The sequence below is a fragment of the Cebus imitator genome, unplaced genomic scaffold, assembly GCF_001604975.1.
Source record: "Cebus imitator isolate Cc_AM_T3 unplaced genomic scaffold, Cebus_imitator-1.0 Scaffold158, whole genome shotgun sequence".
Lineage (NCBI taxonomy): Eukaryota > Metazoa > Chordata > Mammalia > Primates > Cebidae > Cebus > Cebus imitator.
The window spans coordinates 4,109,029-4,129,950 of NW_016107473.1; the positions used below are offsets into that span (position 1 = coordinate 4,109,029).

At 48.6% G+C, this 20,922-nt stretch overlaps 1 protein-coding gene across 4 annotated transcripts in view; it reads right to left on the reverse strand.

Annotated features, from left to right (window-relative positions):
• The window catches only part of ABCC4 (ATP binding cassette subfamily C member 4), a 276,355-nt gene extending 256,825 nt beyond the window's left edge, over window positions 1–19,530 (reverse strand). The window contains exon 1 of one of the 4 annotated variants that reach the window (XR_005202632.1): window positions 18,956–19,530. Coding sequence is in view for 3 of the 4 variants with exons in the window: in XM_017543557.2 (XP_017399046.1) it covers window positions 18,956–19,029 (74 nt within the window). In the remaining variant the exon portion in view is untranslated. The remainder of the gene's footprint in view (window positions 1–18,955) is intronic. The other 3 variants (XM_017543557.2, XM_017543561.2, XM_037743896.1) reach the window with 3 other exon arrangements.
• Window positions 19,531–20,922: the final 1,392 nt, after the last annotated feature.

Here is a 20,922-nt window from a genome sequence, read left to right on the forward strand (position 1 = left end):
TCCGTCTCAAAAAAAAAAAAAAAAGAGAGAGAGAGAGAATGTTCAGAGCATGAGTCTGAGTGACTCTGTAAGCCTGAAAGAACAGAACAGCTTATACCAGACAGGCTTATGCCAAAGACACACCCACCTGGCACTGAGGAACTAACACCAACAATAATTCGTGACAGAATGTTAAAAACAGTAATTGCACACACTATACACACTTAGACCTCCCAGACTGCTTGCCTATAGTAATTCAGAAGGAAGTGAAGTATTCTGAAGGGTTTATGGAGATCGGTTCCACATCTGAAGAGTTTCAGGGATCTTACCCGAACTCAACCCAAAAAATATGAGGAAAAGAGGGGGCAGGTCTGTAACGAGCAGGTGGAGTCTAGGGTCAAACTCCTTGGCGAGTTCAGTCTAATAGAAGTAAAATTACTGCCATACAAAGCAGCTCTGGAAAATGACAACCAATGGCATTAACTCCAGCCAATACCTCTGTGAGGCTTGTGGGCTATAATACAGTCTGCTCAGGATGTCATAAAAAAAAAATCACAATCTGGCCAGGCATGGTGACTCACACCTGTAATCCTGGCACTTTGGGAGGCTGAGGCAGGTGGATCACCTGAGGTTGGGAGTTCAAGACCAGCCTGACCAACATGGCGAAAACCTGTCTCTACTAAAAATACAAAAATTAGCCAGGCGTGGTGGCACACACCTGTAGTCCCAGCTACTCAGCAGGCTGAGACAGGAGAATAGCTTGAACTTGGCAGGGGTGCAGTGAGCTGAGATTGCACTGCTGCACTCCAGCCTGGGCAACAGAGTGAGACTCCATCTCAAAAACAAACAAACAAACAAACAAACAAACAAACAAAACCTATCTTCAAATACAATCACTTTCTGAAGTGCTAGAGGTTAGGACAGCAACATTTGAATTTCGGGGGAAACAATTCAGCCCATAACACGGGTGATAAAGGAGCAGGTCCAGACTTAGAGAAACAAGGACTCTCTGGGTCAAGCTCTGGAACTTACAAGCTTCATCAAAGACAGGAAAGACCCACCGAAGGAGGCTTTGGAAGTGCACCCTTGCAGCACAGCAGCCTTCTTGATTGCTCAAGAGCAGAGTTTCTGACAGGTCCCAAAGTAGTAAGTCATGACTGTGACTTTGTTCAATGAAACAGAATAGAAAATATCAGTGTGTCATATGTTTCTTAAAACAGGGCATTGTTTCTTGAAACTTTTATTAAAGTATGTTAAATATGTACGTGTGAGAAAGAGTATATATCTTTTGAGTCATTACATATGTAAAATTTGTAGCACGTGATCAAAATGTTTAAAAATTGGCCGGGCAAGGTGGCTCACACCTGTAATCCCAGCACTTTGCATGTCCGAAGGCAGATCACGAGGTCAGGAGAGCGAGACCATCCTGGCTAACATAGTGAAACCCCGTCTCTACTAAAAATACAAAAAATTAGCCAGGCATGGTGGCACACACCTGTAGTCCTAGCTACTCAGGAGGCTGAGGCAGGAGAATTACTTGAACCCGGGAGGAGGAAGTTGCAGTGAGCTGAGATCCAAGATCACACCACCACACTCCAGCCTGGGCAACACAGTGAGATTCCGTCTCAAAAAAAAAAAAAAGAAAAAGAAAAAATGAAAAGGTCCTATGGCAGTAGGTCTCAGCATGCATCAGAATCACTTGGAGGACTGATTAAAACACAGGCTTCTACGGATGCTGCTAGTTCCAGAACCACCTTGAACTTTTTTGTGGTTTTTTGGTTTTTTCTGAGACAGGGTCTTGCTATCTCATAGGCTGGAGTGCAGTGGTGCAGTTATAGCTCACTGTAGCCTTGAACTCCTGGGCTCAAGCAATGCCTGCACCTCCACCTCCCAGGCAGCTCGGCCTGTAGCTAGCTCCTAACTCATTCCCTCCACTCCTGCCTTCCTCTAACTTTATATTGTAGCCAGAAGGATCTTTTATTCTGATGAGTATCTATACTGAGTGGCAGCAGAAAGCACAGATTAAGAGTGGCAACTCGGGGCCGGGCGCGGTGGCTCAAGCCTGTAATCCCAGCACTTTGGGAGGCCGAGGCAGGTGGATCACGAGGTCAAGAGATCGAGACCATCCTGGTCAACATGGTGAAACCCCGTCTCTACTAAAAATACAAAAAATTAGCTGGGCATGGTGGTGCGTGCCTGTAATCCCAGCTACTCAGGAGGCTGAGGCAGGAGAATTGCCTGAACCCAGGAGGCGGAGGTTGCGGTGAGCCGAGATCGCGCCATTGCACTCCAGCCTGGGTAACAAGAGCGAAACTCCGTCTCAGGAAAAAAAAAAAAAAAAAAAGAGTGGCAACTCGGAATCCAAATTGCCTGAATTCCTATCCTGGCTTTGCTACTTGTTAGTTGTGTGACCTTGGGTGAATGTCTTAAGCTCTGTATAACTCAATTTCATGTTTAAACTATGGATGACAAATTATCAACCTCAGCCGGGTTGTTGGGAGGATCAAATATGCATAAAGCACACAGTAAGGGCTGTATAGGTATTTACTGTCGATGATGATATCATCATCCCTGAGGTTCTATCCCAGGTCCCTTTCACCGGGGGCTAGCCACCCGCTTTCAGGAGCCACCCACTCCTGGCTCCTGTTCCTCACCCCTAAGCCCAGGCCTCTGCTAATCTGAAAGGGAAGGCCAACTGGCATGTTTGGTTTTGACCAAGTTTTTAAAAAAGATTTTCACTGTTTAGGGATCTAATCCTCTAAACCAGAGCATTGCTATGCAACAGAATTTTCTTTTTTTTTTTTTTTTTTTGAAACAGAGTCTCGCTCTGTTGCCCAGGCTGGAGTGCAGTGGCACACTCTAGGCTCACTGCAGCCTCCGCCTCCTGGGGTTCTCATGCCTCAGCCTCCCGTGTAGCTGGGATTACAGGTGCACTCCACCACGTCCAGCTAATTTTTGTATTTTTAGTAGAGCAGGGGTTTCATCATGTTTGCCAGGCTGGTCTTGGACTCCTGACCTCAAGTGATCGTCCCACCTCAGCCTCTGAAAGTGCTGGGACTATAGGCATGAGCCACAGCACCCAGCTGCAACAGAATTTTCTGCAGTGATGGAAATGTTCCAGACCTACAGGGAAAGGAAGAGGTAAATTAAGTATTTCTTTCATCACTGTAATTATCGTCCCCTTCACCAAAGAGAAAGTAGAAGGTGTAATCACAATTAATTGGAATGATATCGAAGTTGATCCTACGTGTTCATTCAAAAATAGTAACTGAGCAATCTGAGGTTTTTATTTTTTGGTTTTGTTTTGGTTTGGATTTTTGGTTGCTATTTCCTGCCTGATTTTTGAAGCCGGGTCTCACTGTGTTGCCCAGGCTGGAGTGCAGTGGTGCGATCGTGGGTCACTGCAGCCGTAACTTCCTGGGCTCAGGTGATCCTCCCACCTCAGCCTTCCTGAGTAGATGGGACTACAGCTGTGCACCACCATGGCTGGCTCATTTTTGTATTTTTTGTAGAGGCAGGGTTTCGCCATGTTGCACAGGCTGTTCTCAAACTCCTAGGCTCAAGCTATCCACTTGTTTCAGCCTCCCAAAATGCTGGGATTACAGGCATGGGCCATCTTACCTGGCCAACTGAGCCACTTTGTGCCAGGGCTGGGTCGAGATCATATCACTGCACTCCAGTCTGGGCGACAGAGCAGGACTCCTTCTCAAACAAATAAATAAAGAGCAGTTCCACATCCTCTGAATAATGGACTAGAGGTTCACTGATGGATGGGTCTTCAGGGAGAATTTTAGCAGCAGACCTGAGAGGCAGGTTCTGTAGCCAGGGGATATGGCATGAGCTAAGGGAACAGGACAGCAAACATGAGGTGTGATCAGGGGAAAGATATCATATATTGCCTGCCCAGGAACAACAGACATCTGAGAATGTTGGAAAACGAAGTTAGGACCAGGAAAAGGAGAGCATCAAATGCCAAAGAAGGTGCCACCAAAGGCTCTGGAGCAGAAAGCAGCAGAGCTGTGCCTTGTAAAGATGAAGCCTGCAGTGTACTGATTGGGTTGGAATCTGGAATCGCGTGCCTCCAGTGAAGATGTGGCAACTAACCAACCACCTTTTATCACTGACCAGACACTTCCCTGCATGCAGATAACTGAAGATACAAGCCTCAGCTACCGGGTGCAGTGGTGCTATTAATGAAAGAGGGAAGTCAGCCATCAAAGGCTGACTGGGGCAATTTCACCCTTGTTGCTCTGCTGTGAAACTGCTTTCCTGAACAGTTTTTTTTTTTTTTTTTGAGACAAAGTCTCACTCTGTCACCCAGGCTGGAGTACAGTGGTGTGATCTCGACTCACTGCAACCTCCACCTCCCAGGTTCAAGCGATTCTACTGCCGCAGCCTCCCCAGAAGCTGAGATTACAGGTGCCCACTGCCAGCTATTTTTTGTATTTTTAGTAGAGACAGGGTTGGACCAGGCTGCTCTTGAACTCCTGACCTTAGGTAATCCACCCACCTTGGCAACCCAAAATGCTGAGATTACAGGCATGAGCCACCGTGCCCAGCCCAGGAAAACTTCTTAGAGATGTAATAATAACACACCTTATAATTTTCCAAGTAATTCCATAGATAGTGGCCCACTTCTGAGTATGAATTAAATTTCCCTTTGTTGCCTTTCTTTTGTTTTTTTACTAGATCTTCATTTCTGAGGGCACTAATAGGTGACTTCTCCATTCATCAGAGATGGGACATTATATACTGACTCACTTCCATATTAACTTGCCCTGCTTGATTGAAGGTGAGGGAGAAAAATAAGTGTGTAAGGCTGGGTGCAGTGGCTCATGCCTGTAATCCCAGCCCTTTGGGAGGCCAAGGCAGGTGGATCACCTGAGGTCAGGAGTTCAAGGCCAGCCTGGCCAACATGGTGAAGCCCCATCTCTGCTAAAAATACAAAACTTAGTCATGTGTAGTGGCACATGCCTGTAATCCCAGCTATTCGGGAGGCTGAGGCAGGAGAATCACTTGAATCCGGGAGGCAGAGGTTTCAGTGAGCTCAGACCGCGCCATTGCACTCCAGCCTGGGCAACAAGAGCGAAACTCTGTCTCAAAAAAAAAAAAGGCTGGGCGCAGTGGCTCATGCCTGTAATCCCAGCACTTTGGGAGGCCGAGGTAAGTGGATCACAAGATCAAGAGATCGGGACTATACTAGCCAACATGGTGAATCCCTGTCTCTAATAAAAATACAAAAATTACTGGGCGTGGTGTCGCACGCCTGTAGTCCCGGCTATTTGGGAGGCTGAGGAAGGAGAATCACTTGAACCCAGGAGGCAGAGGCTACAGTGAGCCGGGATTGTGCCACTGTACTCCAGCCTGGTGACGGGGCAAGACTCCGTCTCAAGAAAAAGAAAAAAGAAACAAAAAGAAGTGTATAGAACTTTATTGTTTTATTGGCTTGGCACAGTGGCTGATTCCTGTAATCCTAGCACTTTGGGAGGCCAAGGTGGGCGGATTGCCTGAGCTCAGGAATTCAAAACCAGGCTGGCCAACATAGTGAAACCCTGTCTCTACTAAAATACAAAAAATTAGCCAGGCATGGTGGTGCACACCTGTAGTCCCAGTTACTCAGGAGGCTGAGGCACGAGAATCACTTGAACCCAGAAGGTTACAGTAAGCCAAGACTGTGCCACTGCACTTCAGCCTGGGCAACAGAGCAAAACTCCATCTCCAAAAAAGGAGAACTTTAAAATACTCTTGGAGCCAATCCCAAATACTTAGGAGGCTCTGGCAGGAAGACCTCTTTAGGCCACAAATTCAAGGCTGTAGTATGCCTGTGAATAGCCACTATACTCTAGCCTGGGCAACACAGCAGGACCTCATAAATAAATAAATAAATAAATATTTTATAATGTATTTTTAAAATATAGCTCTTAAAACATGACATGAGTAGGTTTAATTTTTCTAAATTGTAGAATAGAAGACCAAGGCCCAGAGTGGTCATATGTCTTGCCTAAAGTCACACACAGCTAATACGTACAACATCATGGGTCTTCTGGCTCCAGTCTGAGGCATTCACTTGTTCCTACCTAAGACACAGGTGTCAGCAACTCTCAGTTCAAGAAATTGAGATTAAGACTAAAGGAATAGCTTATAATCATTAATTAAGCATATTAAGTGCAAGATGTTCAGCCAGACACTAGGAGTTTAAGACATTGAAGACACTGGTTTCTGCCTTAAAAGAGCTAACAATTTAGTATTAAAAAAAAAAAGTCACAAATGAGTCAATACTTAAATAAGACTTATGACAATAAGAAAGGCATTATAAAAGGGTAAATTTAGGCTGGATACAGTGGCTCATGCCTGTAATCCCAGCACTCTGGGAGGCCGAGGCAGGCGGATCACCTGAAGTCAGGAGTTCGAGACCAGCCTGGCCAACATGGTGAAACCTGGTCTCTACTAAAAAATGTAAAAATTAGCCAGGTGTCGTGGCAGTGAGCACCTGTAATCTCGGCCACTCGGGAAGCTGAGGCAGGAGAATCACTTGAACCTGGGAGGTGGAGGTTGCAGTGAGTCAAGATCTTACCACTGCACTCCAGCCTGGGCAACAGAGCAAAACTCTGTCTAAAAGGGGGTAAATTTAGCAAGAACCCTCATCATCGTGTTTATCGATGGCCTAATATATACTAGGAATTTGTCAGACTTGACTCAATTCCCAGCTCCATCATGTCCTGCCTGGGTGACCATCATTATGCTACCTGGCCTCTCCAGCTTTGGTTTCCTTCACCTGTATGTAACACAAGAGCAGAGCCACCCTCAGCAAGGGGTTATTATAAAAATCAAAAGACCCGGAATCTCTAACGTCCCTGGCACTGAGCAAGCCCACCTCTCCCTCAGCCACTGGCTGAGCACTGACAGAGGGGAGTAAGTCCTATGGTGGTAATGGTTCTCATGCTTTGAGATCAGCCAAGTCCTTTGAGAGAAACCTGAAAAGGGGGTGGTGAACCTTTGACCAGAAAAACAGAAATATCTTTGCCCAGTAGCTCATCAGTTGTTCTTGGGCTTCAGTGCCCATCAGAAACTTAGAGAACCATTTAAAAATATTGATGCATGGATTCCACCCCCAGAAATTATTATTCAAATTGGTCTAGAAGGGGAACAGACAACCATATTTTTATGGCTGTCCAGGTGACCCCATTGTGGGGAGGGCTAAGAAACCCAAGAGGTGGAGGTTGCAGCGAGCAGAGATCACACCATTGCACTCCAGTCTGGGCAAAAAGAGCAAAACTCCGTCTCAAAAAACTAAATAAAAATACAAAATAAAAATACAAAAATTAGCCAGATGTGGTGGCACACACATATAATCCCAGCTACTCATGAGGCTGAGGCAGGAGAGCTGCTTGAACCCAGGAGGCAGAGGTTGCAGTGAGCCGGGGTTATGCCACTGCACTCCAGCCTGGGCGACACAGCAAAACTGTCTCAAAAAAAAAAAAAAAAAAGAGGAAATCATGCCAAATGACTTTAATCCTTGGTGGGGTTTCTGAATGACTGCCCAGACTAGGCATGATGGTTCGCTCCTGTCATCCCAGCACTTTGAGAGGCCAAAGCAGGTGGATCGCTTACACTCAAGAGTTCAAGACTAGCCTGGGCAACATGGCGAAAACCCACCTCTACAAAAAAATTAAAATATTAGCCAGCTGTGGTGGCCCACACCTGTAGCCCCAGCTACTTGGGGGACTGAGGTGGTAGGATCACTTGAGCCAGGGACGTCAAGGCTGCAATGAGCTATAATTACACCACGCACTCCAGGCTAGGTGACAAGGCAAGATCCTGTCTCAAAAAAAAAAAAAAAAAAAAGAATGAGTGCATGGGTGATCCAATACCTCTGGACTTCCATAAGGCGGACCTTCCGTATGACACGATCTCTCTTGACACTTGTGACCGAGTTAATCTAGTGACCACAGTGTTGACTAGTGGAGCCACCACAACCTAGAGGACAGTCCTAGGACCTGTCCTTTCTAACATTCAGACTACGCAAGTCTTCCAAGAACTTTCAACAGCAACAATGAGCTGGTAAACTTTGGCACCCAAAAAATGAATTTAAATAGGGATAGAAGAGCAGCTATATGAGGATAAGCCCTGCGGACTGTGAGGTCAATTGGCCACGTGTCCAATACAGCTCAACTGAATGTATCACTGATGATGCCCAAATTAAGATAAACTTCCTGACCAGCCTGGCCAACACGATGAAATCCTGGCTCTACTAAAAATACAAAAATTAGCTGGGTGTGGTGGTGCGTGCCTGTAATCCAAGCTACTTGGGAGGCTGAGGCACAAGAATCACTTGAACCAGGAGGTGGAGGTTGAGGTAAGCTGAGATCATACCACTGCACGCCAGCCTGGGCAACACAGCAAAACTCCATCTGAAAAACTAATAAGATAAACTTCTCCATGAGCCCCAAACTCACAACCAATTGAGTGCCTATTCAACATCTCTACTTGAATGTATAGCAGGCATCTCAAACTTAACATGGTCAAAAATAAGCTCTTGGCCAGGCACCATGGTGCATACCTGTGATACCAGCACTTTGGGAGGCTAGGGTGGGAGGATCGCTTCAGCCCAGGAGTTCAATACCAGCCAGGGCAACATAGTGAAACTCCATCTCTACAAAAAAACATAAAAAATTACCCGGGCGTGGTGGCACATGCCTGTGGTCCCAGCTACTTAGGAGGCTGAGGTGGAAGGATCATTTGATGCAAAGAGGTAAAGGCTGCTGTGAACTGAGATCACACCACTACAATCCAGGCTGGGTGACAGAGCAACACTCTGTCTCAAACAAACAAAGATTTAATGTGGCCATGATAACTGTCTTTGAATACTATGAGGCAAGCGTATGAAAGAAGGTAGCCAACTTGCTCTGTGTGTTGACAAAAAACAAGGAAGGAGAGCGGCTCTGAACCTATTTTGGTTCTAGGAGCTGCTTGATTCACACATCGTTCTTGGCTTCATTAAATTCTATAATTTTTTTCTTAAAAGTAGGTAAATAGGCCAGGTGCTGCGGCTCACGCCTGTAATCCCAACACTTTGGGTGGCTCAGGCGGGCGGATCACAAGGTCAAGAGATTGAGATCATTCTGGCCAACATGGTGAAACCCCATCTCTACTAAAAATACAAAAATTACTTGGGTGTGGTGACACACAGCTGTGGTCCCAGCTACTTGGAAGGCTGAGGCAGGAGAATCGCTTAAATCCATGAGGCAGAGGCTGCAGTCAGCGGATCATGCCACTGCACTCCAGCCTTGTGACAGAGAAGACTCCATCTCAAAAAAAAAAAAAAAAAAAAAAAAAAAGGGGGGGGGGCGGCAGGTAAATAACACCAGTCATGGTGGCTCACACCTGTAATCCCAGCAATTCGGGAGGCCAAGGCGGGTGGATCACTTGAGGTCAGGAGTTCAAGACCAACATGGAGAAACCCCATCTGTACTAAAAATAAAAAAATTAGCCAGACATGGTGGTGCGTGCCTGTAATCCCAGCTACTCAGGAGGCCTAGGCGAGAGAATTGCTTAAACCCAGGAGATGGAGGTTGCAGTGACCAGCACTTTGGGAGGCAGAGGCAAGCAAATCACAAGGTTAGGAGATCGAGACCATCCTGGCTAACATGGTGAAACCCCATCTCTACTAAAAATACAAAACTTAGCTGGGCATGGTGGTTCATGCCTGTAATCGCAGCTACTTGGGAGGCTGAGGCAGAAGAATCGCTTGAACCAGGGAGTCAAAGGTTACAGTAAGCCAAGATTGGGTCACTGCACTCCAGCCTGGCAACCTAGGAAGATTCCATCTCAAAAACTAAATAAATAAAAATAAATAAATAAAAGTAGGTAAACACGGGTAGAAACTGCATGGGAAAAAAAAAACTGTGGCTTAATACAGCATAATTCTGGCATTCTAATCTGAAGTCGTGAGAGTCACATAATGCATTTCCCCATTGCCCAATATCTGGAAGATGTTCCTGTACTGTGTGTGGGCTAGAAGATCTCTTCCTTTCAACCCTCTAATTCTATGACACTAAGGAAAAGGGGAAGACAGGAGCTAGCCCGGAGAAAAGAGCAGACAGGACTAAGCCTGAAACAGCCTAGCATGGAAGTGGTCATGGAACCCAGAAATGGAACAAGGAGCTAAGCTGCAGGCCACAGAGAAGCTATAAGTACTCGGGAGTAGGGGGCTGGAATTGGGAGAAGCAAAGTCCGAATGTTCACTGGGATGAAAGAGGGGAGGGCGACTTTGGGCATATCCAATACCACCAGCTAGCAGGGAGGGCACAGCGACTGAGGGGTGGTCATTCACCACATGTCTCAGGCAACACTATCTCCATCTGCAGTTCTGTGACCTGGACATCTCATCCCCTGCCAGAGATGCCTCCCTATATTCTCCATCAAAGCTCCAGAGGAGGGTCAACCCCTCCTGAAAGATCTCCACCTTGGCCAACATGGCAAAACCCCATCTCTACCAAAATAAAAAAAAAATTACCCAGGCCTGGTGGAGCAGACCTGTAATCCCAGCTACTCTGGAGGCTGAGGCAGGAGAATCGCTTGAACCCGGGAGGTAGAGGTTGCAGTGAGTCATTATCACGCCACTGCACTCCAGCCTGCGTGACAGGGTGAGACTCCATCTCAAAAAAAACAAAAGCAAAAAAAATGTCCACTCTGACACAGCTTTTCTCTACCTCTACTCCAGCACCCCTGATACTGGGTCGGGATTAACTCCTGCAGCAGGGACTGCTGGACACACGGACTATGTTTTCTTTTTTTTTTTTTTTTAGACAGAGTCTCACTCTGTCACCCAGGCTGGAGTGCAATGGTGCGATGTCCACACACTGCAACCTCTGCCCTCCGGGTTCAAGCGATTCTTCTGCCTCAGCCTCTTGAGTAGCTGGGACTGCCCGCAACCACACCCAGCTAATTTTTGTACTTTTAGTAGACCACAGGATTTCACTATGTTGGCCAGGCTGATCTTTTTTTTTTGAGACAGAGTCTCACTTTGTCGCCCAGGCTGGAGTGCAAGGGTGTGATCTCGGCTCACTGCAGCCTCCACCTCCCGGGTTAAAGTGATTCTCCTGCTTCAGTCTCCCAAGTAGCTGGGATTACAGGCATGCAAGACCACGGCTGGCTAATTTTTGTACTTTTAGTAGAGATGGGGTTTCAGCATTTTTGGGAGGATGGTCTTGAACTCCTGACCTCAGGTGATCCACCCATCTAGGCATATCAAAGTGCTGGGATTACAGGCGTGAGCCACCGCGCCCGGCCTGGACTACATTTTCTACCCCTCCTTGTGGTCTGAAGTGGCCGTGAAACTGAGACCTGGCCAACAGGAAGTGGTTGCAAAAGGTGTCTGGCTTCCATGCCTGGAACACAAAACCAGCCCCATACAGGCCCTCTCCAGCTGAATAAAGAGGCCTCCTGGAGAGGAGGAGGACTGAAAAGAAGCTGAGCCACAAGATGGAGAAAGTCCAGCTAGGAGTAACTGTATGGTGTCTTTCCCCACCCTAGATGGCCCGAAGGGGACTACAGCATGAGAATGGACATGGTCTTGGTTACTTCGAGTTTTCTTTTTTTTTTTCTGAGATGGAGTCTTTCTCTGTGGCGCACACTAGAATACAGTGGTGCCCCACTCACTGCAACCTCCATCTCCTGGGTTCAAGCAATTCTCTCCTGCCTTAGCCTCCCCCCAAGTATCTGGGATTACAGGCACATGCCGCCAAGCCTGGATTTTTTTTTTTTTGTATTTTCAGTAGAGAAGAGGTTTCGCCATGTTGGTCTCCAACTCCTGACCTCATGTGATCCACCTGCCTCAGCTGGCAATTTTTAATGAAGCCACTGAGAACGGGGGCTTATTTTCTTTATCAGCTAGCATCATTTGCATAATACAATGGCTGCCTCCCTCATCGTGTGAGCTCTTTGAGAATAGGAATGGTACTTTATTGTAATGGATTTGAACCTGGCAAGAAAGAGGGCACTCTGTCAGGCGTGGTGGCTAACGCCTGTAATCCCAGCATTTGGGAGGCCAGGGCAGATCGATCACGTGGGGTTAGGAGTCCTAGCTACTAGGGAGGCTGAGGCAAGTGAATCACTTGAATCCTGGAGGCAGAGATTGCAGTGAGCCAAGATCATACCATTGCACTCCAGCCTGGGCAACAAGAGCAAAACTCTGTCTCAAAAACAATAAAATAAAGCCGAGTATGGTGGTGCATGCCTGTAATTCCAGCACTTTGGGAGGCCAAGGCGGGCAGATCACCTGAGGTCAGAAGTTCAAGACCAGCCTGGCTAATATGGCGAAACCCCATTTCTACTAAAAACACAAGAAATTAGCCTGGCATGGTGGCAGGAACCTGTAATCCCAGCTACTCAGGAGGCTGAGGCAGGAGAATCGCTTGAACCAGGGAGGCAAAGGTTGCAGTGAGCTGAGATCAGGCCATTGCACTCCAGTTTGGGCAACAAAAGCAAAACTTTCCATCTCAAAAAAAAAATTTTTTTAAACGAAAACAAAAAATAAAATAAAGAAGGCTCTCAAATGTTTGCTAAATGAATCATCTAAACCACAGAGGGTCAACTCAGTAACCTTGGCCTCCTAGACACTGATCAGGTACAGCTGGATGCTAAGGGCTGAGAAAGACCTGAGAAAATGACTCCCAAATCTCAGTATCTGAATCACCCAAACAGCATGCTTTAAAAAAACACAGATGTCAGGATGCCACCTCAACCCCAAGAGACTGTGATTCTGTGGACACAGAAATTTACAATTTGGCCAGGCACAGTGGCTCATGCCTATAATACCAGCACTTTGGAAGGCCAAGGCAGGAGAATCACTTGAAGCCAAGAGTTCAAGACCAACCTGGGCAACACAGCAAGGCCTGGTCTCTACCAAAAGTTTATTAATAAAAATTAGCGGCCAGGTACAATGGCTCACCCCTGTAATCCCAGCACTTTGGGAGGCCAAGTCGAGCAGATCACGAGGTCAGGAGATGGAGACTATCCTGGCCAACATGGTGAAACCCTATCTCTACTTAAAATACAAAAATCAGCCAGGCATGGTGATGTGCGCCCAGCTACTTGGGAGGCTGAGGCAGGAGAATCACTTGAACCTGGAAGGCAGAGGTTGCAGTGAGCTGAGATCACACCACTGCACTCCAGCCTGGTGACAGAGTTCCATCTTAAAAAAAAAAAAAAAAAAAAAGGTAGGTGGCCAGGTGTAGTGGCCTGTAGTTCTAGCACTTTGGGAGGCTGAGGCAGGCAGATCACGAGGTCAGGAGTTTAAGACCAGCCTGGCCAACATAGTGAAGGCCTGTCTCTACTAAAAATACCAAAAAAATTAGCCAGGCTGGGTGGCGGGCACCTGGAATCCCAGCTACTTGGGGGGCTGAGGCAGGAGAATCACTTGAACCTGGGAGGTAGAGGTTGCGGTGAGCCAAGATAGCGCCACTGCGCTCCAGCCTGGGTGACAGAGTAAGACTCTGTCTCAAAGAAAATAAAAATTAGCTGGGTGCAGTGGCATGCACCTGTAGCTCAGCTACTTGGGAGGCTGAGCTGGAAGGATCACTTGAGCCTAGGAATTTGAGGCTGCAGTAAACCGTGATTGCACCACTGCACTCCCAGCTGGGCAACAGAGTAAGACCCTATCTCAAAACACACACACACACACACACACACACACACACCCCACAAAATTAAATGATTGGGAACAGTGGCTCATGCCTGTAATCCCAATACTTTGGAAAACCAAAGCAGGAGGATTACTTGAGCCCAGGAGTTTGAGACCAGCCTGGGCAACATAATGAGTCCTTGTCTCTACAGAAAAATGTTTATTATTATTATAGAAAAATAAAATATAAAATTAAACATTTGATGCATTGACTAAGGGCCTCACACGCCCGTCCTCTCTGGGCCACCCCCTGCCCTCAGCCACTTGCGTTTGCTTCTATAGTCATGGCCTCAGCTCTCTAGGGCAGGTCTCCAGAGAGTCTGTCTGTCACTAGCGGCAGTTTCCACAGCAGCACAGGCTTTGCACGATGACACTTCACCCACCAAGACACGGCTAGCAACAGGGGAGTGAGGATTTAACCACTCTCTATGAGCCAGATGCATCTGGCCGATCCCTCTCAATGCCCATATTGGGGGAAAATGCTTCGTTTGTCAGCCTCCACTCTGCTGCTTACCCCAGATCTCCTCTGGATGAGGTGTGGGCAGAGGAATGCAAAGTGCCTTCTGGGCACCAGAGGGCAGCAGGACAATCCCAGGAGAGTTTCCCGGACTGGTCCATCTTGCACCCAGCTGGCCACGGTTCATAGGCTGTGCCACTTATTTCCACTAATGGAGGAGAGGAGAAATTATTCAGTAAATGATGACGGGGAAAACAAGCTGTTTGGGGAAAAAATGGGAACTATCTCGTATCAAATACCTAAAGAAATTCTAGCTGCCTTTATTGTTAGAAATGAAACAATAGGCCTAGTGCGGTGACTCATCCCAAAGTAATCCCAGCCCTTTGGGAGGCCAGGGTGGGCAAATCACCTGAGGTCAGGAGTCTCTATTAAAAATCGGGCATAGTGGCGCACACCTGTAATCCCAGCTACTCAGGAGGCTGAGGCAGGAGAATCGCTGGAAATTGGGAGGTAGAGGTTTTGGTGAGCTGACATCGCACCACTGCACTCCAGCCTGGGCAACAAGAGTGACACTCCATCTCAAAAAAAAAAGAGAAATGAAACAATAGCTAAAAGAAAATGGAAGTCCAGGCACGATGGCTCACGCCTGTAATCCCAACACTTTGGGAAGCCAAGGCAGGTGGATCACCTGAGGTCAGGAGTTCGAGACCAGCCTGGCCAACATAGTGAAACCCTGTCTCTACTAAAAATACAAAAATTGGCTGAGTGTGGTAGTGGGTGCCTGTAATCCCAGTTACTCGGGAGGCGGAGGCAGGAGAACCACTTGAACTGGGGAGGTAGAGGTTGCAGTGAGCCAAGATCACACCACTGCACTTCAGCCTGGGTGACAGAACGAGACCCTGTCTCAAAAAAAAAAAAGAAAAAGAAAAAGAAAAAAATAGGAGAAAATACTGCCAGGTGCGGTGGCTCACACCTGTAATCCCAGCACTTTGGGAGGCCGAGGTGGGCAGATCACCTGAAGTCAGCAGTTCGAGACCAGCCTGACCAACATGGAGAAATCCCGTCTCAACTGAAAATACAAAATTAGCCGGGCATGGTAGCACATGCCTGTAATCCCAGCTACACGAATTGTTGGAGCCCAAGAGGCAGAGGTTGCAGAATTTACTATAGCCAAAGTCTGGACAGGCACCCAGAAGACTCAGGCCCAAATAATATTGTATATGAGTTCTGGTGAACTACCTGGGAATTTGTTACAAACAGGTTTTTAGGGCAAAAAAGAAAAAAAGAAAACAGAGTGGGCTGTTAGAAAGTTTGTCGGGAATTCCCATGGATTAGACATTTGCTATACATTCTTAAACTAGAGGGTGTGGATTACAGTGTCCCTGGAGCATTGTAAGGTTAATCTATAGCTATGTGGCAATATGAGGTACTTTCAAGTTATAAGTAAATAGCTCAAGGGGGTGGGAAGCAGGGTGGGAAGTCCAAGGTGACCGCTGTGTCATTTTAATGTCTCTCTGGGCCTGATAATTTAAAAGAACTCCACATTCCTCAGATAGTTCCTTTCTCACTAAGAGGCCTCAGACTTTAGAATTCCTCAAACTGACCCAGGCATGGTGGCTCATGCCTGTAATCCTAGCACTTTCGGAGGCTAAGGAGGGAGAATCACGTGAGGTCAGGAGTTCAAGACTGGCCTGGCCAACATGGTGAAACCTCAGCTCTACTAAAAATACAAAAATTAGCTAGGTGTGAGAGTGGATGCCTGTAGTCCCAGTTACTCGGGAGGCTGAGGCAGGAGAATAGCTTGAACCCAGGAGGCAGAAGTTGCAGTGAGAAAAGATTGCACCATTGCACTCCACCCTGGGCGACAGAGCAAGACTCCATCTCAAAAAAAAAAGAAATTTAAAAAAAATTTAAAAATTAAAAATAAAGAAAAGCATAATAGTACAATAACACGCCAATGAGAGGAATAGCTGGATGCAGTAAGATCCTCAAATCAGGGTCACCGGGAGCACTTGAAACCTCACCACCCCCACCCACACACCTGGTGTTTCCAATTTTACTCAGTCAGTCCGGAGTGGATGCTGGAGCATCTGCATCTCTTACAATCTCCAAAGTGATGCTGATGCTGCCACTCTGAGTACAAGTACCATGCTTTGAGAACAGCTGCCCTAAAGTGCGGTAATAGTCGTTACACGTGCATCATCTCCAACTGCAGGTACTTTAACAGTTTCCCTGGAGAAACTCTAACCTGCCAGAACAGGGGGTGCCTTATCCACGCATTTCCGACAAGCACCTAAAGTGGAAGCAGTTCAGTATAGCAGCTCCGAAGAGACTGGGGAGCCAGTCTGCCCAGCTTCAGAGCCTGCTCTGACACTGGATTGCTGTGTTGGTCTGAGCAACTTACTCAACCACTCTCTCAGCTTGAGTGTCCTCAGAGTAAAATAGACGTACTAGCCCTTCCCCTCCAGCAGGGAAACCGGAATGAACAACCTACTCAAGTCATGAACAGGAAAGCATCACTTTCCCATTTCCCTGCCACCTACATTTTGAAAATGTAGGGGGGCAGGGCTCACACCTGTAATCCCAGCACTTTGGGTGGCAGAAGCAGGAGGATTCCTTGAGCCCAGGAGTTCAAGATCAACCAGAGCAACAACACAGCGACCCCCATCTCTACAAAAAAAAAAAAAAAAAAAAAAAAAAAACTTTTTCAATTATCCAGGTGTTGTGGCACACACCTGGAGTCCCAGCTACTCAGGAGGCTAAGGCAGGAAAATTGCTTTAGCCCCGGAATTGGCGGCTGCCGTAAGCTATGAATGTCACTGCACTCCAGCCTGGGTCACAGAGCAAGATCCTGTCTCAAAAAAAAAAAAAAGTTCCTTGCCCTGACTGAAGTTGAGGAGACCATTTGTCTACTTCAAGTTATTATTTAAAGAAACCACACCCATATTCCTTCCTCCTCCACGCGCCTCTCCCCTAAAGAGAAAGGCCGCCAAACAACCAAGAGATCCTACACCCACTGAGTGCACCACAACTGAAACGAGAGTAAGCGACTCATCCTCTCACAATCCCCTAGGTCAAGCCTGTCCAACCTGAGGCCCACAGGCCACATGTGGCCCAACACAAATTTCTAAGCTTTCTTAAAACAGCATGAGGTTTCTGTGTGATTTTTCTTTTTTTTTTAAAGCTCATCAGCTATCATTAGTGTTAGTGTATTTTATGTATGGCCCAAAACAATTCTTCTTCCAGTGTGGCCCAGGGAACTCAAAAGATCGGAGACCCCCGGCCTAGGTTGTCGCATAATAAAAGGCAATATCATGTGGGAAAGGTGAAGCGGCAGAGGTCAAGAAACAGTGATCTAATAACCAAGCGAGAGTGAAGCTCTTCAAAGATTCAGGCTCATGTAGTTAGTAGTCCAGGGTACATGACAGATTTTTTTTTCTCCGAGACAAAGGCTCACTCTGTTGCCCAGGCTGGAGTGCAGTGGCACCATCAGCTCACTGCAAACTCCGCCTCCCAGGTTCCAGTAATTCTCCTGCCTCAGCCTCCCAAGCGGCTGGGATAATAACAGGCACCTGACACCACACCCGGCTAATTTTCGTATTTTTAGTAGAGACAGGATTTCACTATGTTGGCCAGGCTGGTCTCGAACTCCTGACCTCGTAATCCGCCCACCTCAGCCTCCCAAAGTGCTGGGATGACAGGGTGAGCCACACAGCACCCGGCTAAGATGGAAATTTTAGGTATGACTGTCACCTGAGTCTTTCTCCGCCTGTTTCCTTGCACATGATTGGCAGGGCTGTGGGCCCTCCCAGCTCAGGAGCCCTCGGGTGGTTTTAGGATGGTAGAACGCCTGGTAGGAACCACCTGCATCAAGACCACAGATGACCTCTCTGAAGGTTAGCGATTCCAGGGACCCCGCCCAGGAGCAGTCCTCCTAGGTAGAAGTGAAAATATTGGAAACGGGGAGAGAAGCTGGTCAAAGATAGACTCCAGTCGTGGCTGTGCATGTCCCAGTTAAAAGCAAAACCTGGAAGGTCCTGTTCAAGAACAGTGTCCCCATTCGTAAATTAAAAATGCTAGTGTTATTTTACCCACATGAAACTTGCCACAACGAGGTACCACGACCCACATGGACACACACAGTGAGAGTCACACAGAGAGGCTGGAGAGTCCTGGTCACTGAGACAAACGATGCAGAGACACCTGGACACAGAAAGACACAGCGGGACATGGAGTTGGATGGAGCTGTCTGGTAAGGAATATCAAAAGGGGTGGGGACACTAGCGGGAGATGGCATAGGTCCAGGACACTAATTAGGCTTTGGCTGAGATTAAATAAAGGAAGATGTTCGTAAGCTGCTTACTTAAAAAGAAAGGAAAGGGTGCGTTTGAGTTCAGGAGACAGCGAGTCCCGGAGCAGGAGGTGGGGAGCCAGCGAAGGTGGGCGTGTAGGCGGTGCAGCCGCTTCTCCCGCCGGGCCAGAGACTCCCCCTTTCGGCAGCCTGGGTTCCCCGCCTTCCCACCTCCAGCTCCTCCTTCCCCGAGCCCTGAGGGCCCGCAGGGCCTCCAGCAACAAAGCCGCCGACCCTGCGCCACCAGTGCGGGGTCCCCGCGTCCCCCGCGTCGCCATGCCCCGCGCGCAGGGGCGCAGGCGGAGCACACGCGGCCGGCGTGGTGCCACCCGCAGCAGAAAGCCCCAGCGTGGACCGCGTGGCACAGGAAAGCGCTCCCGTCGCCCCGGCCGCAGAAGGCGCGGGCAGCATCGGGCGCGGTCCTGGGAGAGCCCGTCTGCGAGGCAGGCGGCTGCAGGGTGACCCGGTTCGGGCAGACACTCACCAGAAGAACACGCGCGAACAGAGGTTCGCGTCCTTCAGCGGGTTGGGCTTCACCTCCTGGTACACCGGCAGCATCTCGCCGGGCGGGGCGGGCGTGGGCCGAGGTCCGGCTGATCTGGCGGCGGTGGCCGCGGGCTCCGCTCCTGTACCGCGAGCAGGGATGCTGGCGCTCCGGCCGCCGCGCCGGTCCGCTCGGCTGGAGCCTGTGAGGCAGCCGCTTCCGGGAGCCGGGCGCCGGCGGCACGCCCCGTCCCCGCCTCTCAGGCCCGCAGCTAGCAGGGCCGCCTCGGGGGCGCAGTTTAACGCGCTGCCGCCTGGAACCCGGGAGCCGCGCACCGCGTGCGAGCGCGGCCGGGGACGACGGGTGACGCGGCGGGAGGAGGCCGAGCTGGCGACGCCAAAGGAAGCCCGGAGCTACGCCCAGGGGTGAGGCGAGGGCAGCGCGCGCCACTGGAGGGACTGGGTAGCCGAGAGCGCGGCGCGGAGGCCGGGTCCGGAGGTGCCCACGTGCTCGCACCCAACGGAAACTTTCCGAAATTCACTCTGCGAGTCTAGGCGCCGACCCAGAAGGTGGAGCAGGGAGGCGCCGGCTGTGCCCGCCCCTTCGACGCAGAAACGCCCCCTCGGCCACGGATTTGGGGACACTGGGAGACAGCTGCCTGGCGCTCCAGCAGCCCGCCCCCTGGGCGACTTGCCCTCCTCAGGACCAAACGAGGGTGCCATGGGAAGCTCTCCAACCTGTGAGCCAAACATTTGACCTCGGACAACAGCAAGGTTTAGCACAGATTATCCTTACAGAGCTGCAAGACCTCAAGAAAGCCAGGTAACTCCAGAGTAGGACGCAGATGATTTGGAGAGCTGAGTGAATGCTGTCGTTGATTGGGGCGGGCTTTCGGCATCTCACATGTTGCATGCTACGGTGGACCTCTGAGCTTTTTGCTGCCCTCTTAGATTGGGAAAGGAAGATAAGAGAAAAGAGAGACTGCCTTATAATTTCTGTCTTCAAGCCCTAAAGCCTAACAGATAACGGTGGCAAACAGCACATGTGGGGGGTGTGTGTGTGTGTGTGTGTGTGTGTGTGTGAGAGAGAGAGAGAGAGAGAGAGAGAGAGAGAGCGCGAGGGAGGACAGAGAGGGGGGAGAGGGAGACTCACTCTGCCGCCTAGGCTGGAGTGCAGTGGGACGGTCATGGCTCGCTGAACCCTCCACCTCCCAAGACTCAAGCAATCTTTCCAACTCAGCCTAAGTAGCTAGGACTACAGGCACCAGCTACTACGCCTGGCTAATTTTTTGTAATTTTTGTAGAGACACAAAAAAATCAAAGGCTCCAAGTTCATGATGCTGTAACAAAATCATTGTATTGTTCCTTGATGATTTCTCACTTTGTTGCCAGGCTGGTCTCAAACTCGTAGGCTCAGTTGATCCTCCCACCTTGGCCTCCCAAAGTACTAGGATTACTGGCATATACCACTGCACCCGACCAATCCTCTCACCATTAATTCTATCAGTGCCCCATTCAAGGTTTTCCTTATTTTATAGATGAGGAAGGTGAGGCTGAAAGGCAGAACTTGTCCAAGGTCTTAGAGCCAAGAAAGGATAAAAACGTGATTTGCCCTAAGCTTGGGTCTGAGCATGGCCTGTCTCCCTGGTGGATGGCCAGGGTGCATACGTGCCCAGAATATGCTGGTTGAATGGCTGTAGGAATGAATGAACAAAATCTTGTTCCAAGCTTTTGGACTCCCATCCCTAAGTCTTCAGTTATTCCTGTGGCTACGTTACCAAGCTCAGCAGTTGCTCTTCGTTTCCACCCTGAATGAAGAAAAGTGAAAGGCTCCAAATTCATGGTGCTTGGAACAAGATCATTTTATTGTTCCTTGTTAATTTCCCATGTATGTTCGCTAAGATAACATCATTAATATCTTTTAAAGAAAGCCTTACATGAACACATTTTTAAAAGTCAAGCACAGGC